This window comes from Pseudorasbora parva, chromosome 2 (genome assembly GCF_024679245.1).
Source record: "Pseudorasbora parva isolate DD20220531a chromosome 2, ASM2467924v1, whole genome shotgun sequence".
Classification (NCBI taxonomy): domain Eukaryota; kingdom Metazoa; phylum Chordata; class Actinopteri; order Cypriniformes; family Gobionidae; genus Pseudorasbora; species Pseudorasbora parva.
The window spans coordinates 54425197-54433996 of record NC_090173.1 but is presented as its reverse complement, the minus strand read 5'-3'; the positions used below and the strand labels follow the sequence as shown (position 1 = coordinate 54433996).

General features: G+C 39.8%; 1 protein-coding gene across 1 annotated transcript in view; it reads right to left on the bottom strand.

The window, feature by feature from the left end:
* Window positions 1-3293: 3293 nt before the first annotated feature.
* The window catches only part of LOC137047094 (NACHT, LRR and PYD domains-containing protein 3-like), a 42381-nt gene continuing 36874 nt past the window's right edge, over window positions 3294-8800 (bottom strand). Inside the window, exon 7 of the mRNA XM_067424659.1 lies at window positions 3294-6903. Coding sequence (XP_067280760.1) covers window positions 6347-6903 — 557 coding nt within the window. The 3' untranslated portion in view covers window positions 3294-6346. The remainder of the gene's footprint in view (window positions 6904-8800) is intronic.

The following is an 8800-nucleotide window of genomic DNA, read 5'->3' as shown; positions in this document are numbered from 1 at the left end:
GAGGCTAGGCAAGGCTCCTCTTTATCATTCGGAGAACACAAAAATTGAACAGGCTAGCAAGTGCACGTCATTGCGTCATTACATCAGTGAAAAGGTCTGATTTCGGTATGAACGCCTCCGTTTGTTCCTTGATCCCTGTTAAAAAAGACGAGAAAGCTATTAATAATGCTGTGAATAGTATAATATTAACATTAAATTAATTTGTAGGCATACAACTTAACTAGTTATTTATTTTTTTAAAATGCTGGTGACGGCAACCAAGCTTAGTGTTATGTGTAACGTTATTTGTATATATTTTTAATATAAATACAGTAGTAATTTGTACCGGCATTTAAACGTTAAAATTTACTTATATTTACTACTTTTATAACAAATGTTTGGTAACGTAAATATGCTTAAATGTAAAAGCACTGTGGCAAGCAGCGAGTTGAGGGACCGTGAGAGCCGGCCGGTGGAGAGATAATGAGCGGCAGCTGATCGTCCCGTTCCCTTTCACCGGTCCCGTCTCACTGCAATGATGGAGTATAAATGGAAGAGCGTGGAAGACCAGAGAGGATCAGGCCTGGACTTTATGTTATGGTTTGTTTATGTTTTATTATGTGTGTGGGGCAGTCGTCCGTCAGGGGCTACCCGCATTACTTTCGTTTTGTTTATTATTTATTATAAAGTTGTTGAACGTTCGCCTGTTCTCCTTCCTTCCCATCTTACTTACGAACCCCGATACAAGCATATTTGCCCCGTTAACGCTCCGACTCCGCCAACGTCTGAAGATAGCAAAGCTGCGCACAGAGGATTGTGGGTGATTTAAGAACACGAAGAGAGCGAAGGCTACTCATATGTGTCACAGGGTGTTTTGTTGTAGGTTTCATGTTTTAAGGTTTTCATGTTCAATGTCATGTTGTCATGCACTTCCTGGTTTTGTCATGTGATCTATTGTCATGTGATTCCATGCCCTCGTGTTCCTATGTCTTGTTTTCATTGGTTTACAGGTTAATCGTTGTTCACAGGTGTCCCTTGTTTTGTCATTAGCCCTTGTGTATTTAAGTCCTCATGTTTGCTATAGTCTTTGTCAGTTAGTGTATGTGTAACCCGCTGTTGGTGAGTGTTTTGTCGAGTCTAGTTTATGTCAAGTTTAAGTCAAGCCAAGTTTTATGTTGTTTTGCCAAGTCTATTGTTAATGTTTGGATTTATGTAGAAGCATTTGAAATTACTGTCAGGGCCATTTTATGATTAAAATACATTTCTTACATAGAGTTCCTATAAGACAAAACCACCTGTTTATGTGAACCTTGTGTGTTTTGAGAGTTTAAATGCATAATTCAGATAAAGATAATTCAGTCAAGTAAGTCAAGTCACATTTAATTCTAGCACTTTTTACAATGGCAATCATTTCAAAGAAGCTTCACAATGGTAACAGGAAAATAATGCAACAGAATTTGATTCGACTGTACAGCCGCTCTGGAGGAAACAGTGATCAGTTAAATTCTCATTTAGTGTCAATGTGGGCAGATCAGTAATATAGTTGAATATTTTGTGTCCACAACTAAGCAAGCTAAAAGCCAAAAGCCAAAGGCAACAGAGGCAACGTTGGCAAGGAACCAAAACTCCTCGGGTACAAGACGTAGAACTGTACAAGGCAAAAAATGGGCTTTCAATTTTTGTTGAGTGTTTTTTTAATTTTATTTTTTACTTTTTATTCATTAAAGTATCCTTAAAAAAGTATCACAGGTTATGAAAAAATATTAAGCAGCAGAACCGTTTCCAATTTTGATTATGCATCTTCATATTGAAAGGATTTCTGAAGGATCATGATCACTGAAGACTTGAGGAATGATCCTGAAAATTCAGCTTTGATCACAGAAATAAATGGTCATTTAAAGTATAATAAATTGGACTCGAACACTGGGACTTGAGACTCGACAGTTGGTGACTTGACTACAACACTGGTATGCATATCATATACAGATGAACATGCACACACACTCAACACATGGAGCTTGAGTGATCGAATGGAATTCAAGCATAGTTCAGGCAGACAACTGATCCCTTAACGTTATCAGCTGACGCTCAGATGATTTGTTACTCCACCTACTCTAATCAATTATAGTATCTAAGCTCATTCAAACTCATGTTCCTCAGTCTGTCGCAAAGACATTTACACATTGACAGGTTCTCAGCATTGCCTTTGATTCAATACTTCTCAGCTTGAGGCTCACGTAAGCTTATATACACAGGGCTCGACACAGTACTACCATCTTGCCACCATTTTCAAATAAGGGCATTTTCACAACTGAAAGTCCACCCCAACATCCGAACTGAAGTTCATGTTTGATTTGATGCATTCGGTAAATTTGTTGGTTTCACATTGCAATCATGTGAGCCGCTAGGCTAGCGCACTAAAACATTTTACATTCATCTATTTGGGCTGCATCTCGACATTGTTTGGCTTACCTGACGTGTGTCTGATGTCAGCGTGTTGTCATTGGCGGGTAACTTTGACAAGAATGAATGAACAGATACATATTGGTGCCACTAATGAACGTTGCACATTGCTTCCCATTAAATTTCTTATCGTTTGGATTGGAAGTGGACATTTTAAGCTTCTATACAATTTCTCTTGTTGTGAGGCAAGTAGCCTTCTGAATTTGGGTTATTCTTGAGACATACTAAGAGCAATGTAAACATTAACATTGGCATAAACAGGAACTTCCCGTAAATAGTCTGAAAGTCCGAGGGATTTTACTTTCTTCTCGAACGAATCTTCTAGGTCAACGAATCATTCACGTAGTCTATTGACTCCTATTTTGTTCACTGAAAATCCTCCCTCCACAAACAGCGTGGAGCTATTGGCAAGGAGCGCATGCGCAGCTCCGTGGACTGTTGCATTCTGTCAAAGATTGACAAACCTCGAGCCAATAGTAGTTCAAGTATGAGATGTGACGGATCATGTGATTGTTGAATCAGTGAATGAATACGCCCTTTATTGACCGAGATGCTTTGAGTCTGTCTCTGAGTGGGAGATCTTGTTAGCGAACAAATTGAACAAATTAGTGCATATTGATTGCGAAATGAGTAAGTGAACAAGTTGTTGAACGATAGCGAACAGGTGGAGCTCGGCTCGTGTAGGTGGCATATTGCAGCAAACTGCGAATATTATATACCATTGTAATGAAAACAGTGTAACAACACAGACTAATGGTTAAATGATCACCTCACAGAATTGAAGTGTGTTTGTATTATTTTATTTTCATGCTTATACAGTTTCTTTTAAATGTAAGGACTTCATTACGTTCGAGTCATGTCGTGCTCTTCTCGAAAGTCAGAAATCCGGACCAAACTGTAAAATGTATTTTAGAGAACCCGTTTTAAATATAACATCAACACCTTACAGTAAGCTATATTAAATACTGTGTAATGACTATTTCAAGCCATCTCATTTTCTGGGAAGAGAAAACGTATATCATGATTCTGCAAACCAGGCTATGATTTCATTAAATAAACATGAGCTTCACCTTTCAGAGCATTCTACAGCCTGCACACTACAATGCTTAAGACTGTTTAAGTTCAGAGCAGTGTGCAGTCAGTGAATAGCGCATTATAATACCAAGCAAACTTATCAATGTGTAACGCTCTGACCCAGATAACTCTCGTTGAATCATTAAAATAAAGACCGTGAAGGCGAAAAATCGGTGTATCACATGTTTAATAACGGTGTATCTCATGTTTAACACAGACGCGCTTGCCTCATACATGAGGGATTCACTCTTTCCTAGTGTCACAAATAAAAGTAATGTTAAGTCTCACATATGTTTGTTGGGGGTCTGTTAATAAATTCAGAGTGTCCTATTTATCAAGTATAGTCTGGCTTCTCTATTCCTCTGATCACGCATGATCTGATTCTGAAATTAGTCAAGGAACCGCGTTCCCTACCCCTTTGAGGTACGCTACCTCCAATGATTTCAGGAGCCGCGCTCCTCTTAGACACGCTGTCTTTAGTAGTTACGCAATCCAACGCCATTCAACAGTCTGTCACACAGACATTTACAGCCATTGAGCTGCCCTATCGGCAATTCAAAATGCCTCATCTAACATTGCTGTAAGACTACAAGCGATTGAGAACCAGCAACATACAACTTTATCTCTCCAATTCTTATGCTTCAGGATTTTTCCCGCATGCAACGCTCGTTGGTAATGTTAGGTCTCACATGTTTGTTGGGGGTTTGTAAATAAATTCAGAGTGTCCTATGTATCAAGTATAGCCTGGCTTCTCTATTCCTCTGATCACGCATGAACAGATTCTGAAATTAGTCAAGTAACCGCGTTCCCAACCCTTTTGAGGTACGCTATCTCCAATGATTGCAGGAGCCGCGCTCCTCTTAGACTTTAGTCTTTAGTAGTTACGCAATCTGACGTATAGAATTCAACAACGTTATTGTGTTGGGGGATTTTGTTTCAAGGATGTATCTCGAGCTGCCTAGTATGGCAGCTCGAGCATCTTTGAGCCTTTCGCCAAATTAAAGCTTGTCAATTAATTTCATTCTCAAAGTGGTCCTGACTGAACTGGTTTTGTTAATATTATGGATCACATGTTGTTGTTGCCAAATTGATTTCTGACTGTTTTTGAATAACTGAAAAAGTATGCATGTCTATATGCTTGTCTTTTATTGATCACTGAGATAGCATTGATTGGAATGAAGTTGGTTCAATATAAAATTAAATAAATAAAAAGTAGCTTAGATGTAGTAAGCTACTTTTGCCAAGTTGCTGTAGACTAGCTTGCTACATTTCCCAGGGGGGTAGCTTCAGTGTAGTGAAGCTTAATTTAATGTAGAGTAACTGGTAGCTTAGCTCACTACATTTTCCTAGTAGCTTGCCCAACACCGCATATAAAAACGCATTTTACTCACAGAAGTGTGTTGCACCATTCCCGTCCGATCCAAATCCAGCATTGACCAGAGATTTGTTTGCAAACGGTCTTCCCTACATGAGCTGGAACTTCATTAAAAATAAAGTTCAACGACTCATTCCTAATATTATGATCCGAAGGAAGCTTATGCAGCGACTGTGTTCTTCCACAACCAGGAATAGCGCAATATCTTAATCTTCCTTGCCTTGTTTATTGTTGTTGACGAGCTAGCAGGAGCCCTCCATGAGTCGGTGGGCGGGGCTACTGGATTAAATGCGCTGTAGAGGCGGTGTTTCGTCGCGCACTGATGTCAGTATAAAGCTCAGGACCGTTTGCTGAGCCTGGTGTCTATAAAAGCTTTTCTTTGACTAACAAGGACGTTTTCAGCTCTGAAACTTACAGGATATTCTTATATTACCATGACCTTTTATATATCAAAAGCTCAAGGGAAAGTTGATTTCTCAGTTCATCACCCCTTTAATACAGACTGTAGCTAGTAGGTCGTAAAAGCTCTCCATAATGCGTTGTCGCATAATATTACATTTACCCTCAATGGGACAGCAGTCTAGAAGGGGGGAGACAATGTGCTGCTCAGAGACTATGTGGGTAACAATAGCTGTGTCCAAATGTGAAGGCTACACCCTCCGAAGGTCGCATTGAAAAACCCAATTGCGTCACCGTAATGCGATGAAGGCTGCCACAATTTCAATGTGTCTTCAAATGTAATATTTTGGCTATACAATCATTGTAAAAAAAATTCTTATCATATTGTCAACACCATAAAAAATCTCAAGAGAAAAATAGGCTAAATCAAATACAACATCTGTCGCTCAAAATTGTAAGCCAAACTACAAATAAACAAAAACGGTTGACTTACTAACTATACTGCAAAATGAAATATTTTATGAATAAAAATTAGGAACTTTTGCGTGCTTTGCCACGTTTTGGCCGGAATTCGGCTACTTTTGATTAGCATTTGGAGGGGGTTTGTTGTGCAGACCTGGCAACCCTGTCCTTCGGTTAGGACAGGTCCCTGCCCTGGCTTTCAAATTCTGACAGCTTTCGTTACCCATATAGTCTCTGAGCAGCACAGTCTCCCCCTCCAGTCCACAGAGGGTACCACACATCACAAATCCAGCATAATAACAGCCATTGAAAAAATATCATAAACACATTTAAACAATCACAAACATGGGAAAAACATAGTTATTCCTGTGACTATCCGTACAGGTTGTCACAGTAGCAGTTGTTTAATTTCACATTCAGAAAGTTTAGTGGACTCGCATTAAATCAGGTCATGGTCACTTTTTTGTGACTCCTTCTGCCTGAAAATTACAGGGGGATTTTTTTAAAACTTAGTTTTAAGGTTGTTGTTGTTTCTTTACAGTGCAGTTGTGTGTTTGTGTGAGAATCGGTTAGTTGTGTGTGTTTGTTAGTCAGTCAGTCAGTCAGTGTGTGTTGTTTAATGTGACACAGAGACACTGAAGAGTTATAATTATTCAATCTAAATCCAGCACAGAGGGGTTCAGTGAATGTGTGTGTGAATGTGTGTAAGTGTGTGAGTGTGTGTGTGTCAGAGACGCTGTAGAAGGACAGAGTGCCGGCCAACACGTCCACAAACACTCCTGCTCTCTTACAGGAGACAGAACCAGCAGAGATTACAGTTTCCCTCCTATTGTGATTGACAGTGAAACTGTGATCAGAGCAGTTCAGACTCCAGGACTTCTCATTCCATCCAAACTTACAGTCACCACTCCCTCCTTTCCTCTCGATTCCTTTATAAGCCACTGATATTTCAGCTCCTTCACTCCACTCAGCCTCCCAGTAACAGCGTCCAGTCAGACTCTCTCCACACAGAACCTGATGATCATACTCAAATCTCTCTGGATGATCAGGATACGGCTGCTCCTCTCTCAAACACTTCACCTTTCTGTTCTCCTCAGACAGAACGAGTTCAGTGTGTGCTGTGTTTGGATCCAGTGTGAGATCACAGGCATCTGAACACAAGAACACACATCACAAAAAGCAACATTTACAAATGGATAAAAACATTCAAGACAAACATTTGAAAAGTTTTGAAGTCTTAAAGTGTGAAGGACATGAAGGCAATAGAGCCGGGGTGGAACGGGTAGAGGGTGTGAGCAAGGGCTGCCTCAAGGAAGGAAATCATCTACAGGCCCACGTGTTTGATACACTCAACAATATTTCAGTTTTTAGAAATATAACATGGATCTGCTTATACTCTTACTTTACTTTTAATCTCCATCATATGCAAAATAATACAATATCTTTATATCCTGGTTTAGTTTCACACTCATTTTAAACTTTTCTTAACAACCATTCCTAAAAAAATCAAATATGAAAATGTATATTGAAATGTGTACATTTATAATTTTCTCTCTGCTCACTTGAAAATCACATGCATGGCTCTTCACTTCTACAGTAAAAATAATGTCTCTGTGGCATATGTAACCCTCATTCACTGAAGGAAGGAACGGAGACAACGTTGGAACTGACCAATGAATTGGGGAACGTTTTCAGATCGACTTTGAGTGTTTTAAAATGAGCCAATGAACATTGGCATGCGGCTCAAGCATTCCACGCTCCTCCCCACAGCGAGAGTATAAATAAGGAAGTGGAAGCACCGCATATTTGCTTTTCCGCTAAGGAGCTGAACTAGTGGCTTGGCCATTCAGCAGAGGTACAGCACCTGTGGCAATGTGACGTACGTCTCCGATCCCTCTTTTAGGGATTGAGGGTTACATACAGTATTGTTCAAAATAATAGCAGTACAATGTGACTAACCAGAATAATCAAGGTTTTTCGTATATATTTTTTTTATTGCTACGTGGCAAACAAGTTACCAGTAGGTTCAGTAGATTCTCAGAAAACAAATGAGACCCAGCATTCATGATATGCACGCTCTTAAGGCTGTGCAATTGGGCAATTAGTTGAATTAGTTGAAAGGGGTGTGTTCAAAAAAATAGCAGTGTGGCATTCAATCACTGAGGTCATCAATTTTGTGAAGAAACAGGTGTGAATCAGGTGGCCCCTATTTAAGGATGAAGCCAACACTTGTTGAACATGCATTTGAAAGCTGAGGAAAATGGGTCGTTCAAGACATTGTTCAGAAGAACAGCGTACTTTGAATAAAAAAGTTGATTAGAGAGGGGAAAACCTATAAAGAGGTGCAAAAAATGATAGGCTGTTCAGCTAAAATGATCTCCAATGCCTTAAAATGGAGAGCAAAACCAGAGAGACGTGGAAGAAAACGGAAGACAACCATCAAAATGGATAGAAGAATAACCAGAATGGCAAAGGCTCAGCCAATGATCACCTCCAGGATGATCAAAGACAGTCTGGAGTTACCTGTAAGTACTGTGACAGTTAGAAGACGTCTGTGTGAAGCTAATCTATTTTCAAGAATCCCCCGCAAAGTCCCTCTGTTAAAAAAAAGGCATGTGCAGAAGAGGTTACAATTTGCCAAAGAACACATCAACTGGCCTAAAGAGAAATGGAGGAACATTTTGTGGACTGATGAGAGTAAAATTGTTCTTTTTGGGTCCAAGGGCCACAGGCAATTTGTGAGACGACCCCCAAACTCTGAATTCAAGCCACAGTACACAGTGAAGACAGTGAAGCATGGAGGTGCAAGCATCATGATATGGGCATGTTTCTCCTACTATGGTGTTGGGCCTATTTATCGCATACCAGGGATCATGGATCAGTTTGCATATGTTAAAATACTTGAAGAGGTCATGTTGCCCTATGCTGAAGAGGACATGCCCTTGAAACGGTTGTTTCAACAAGACAATGACCCAAAACACACTAGTAAACGGGCAAAGTCTTGGTTCCAAACCAACAAAATTAATGCTATGGAGTGGCCAGCCCAAT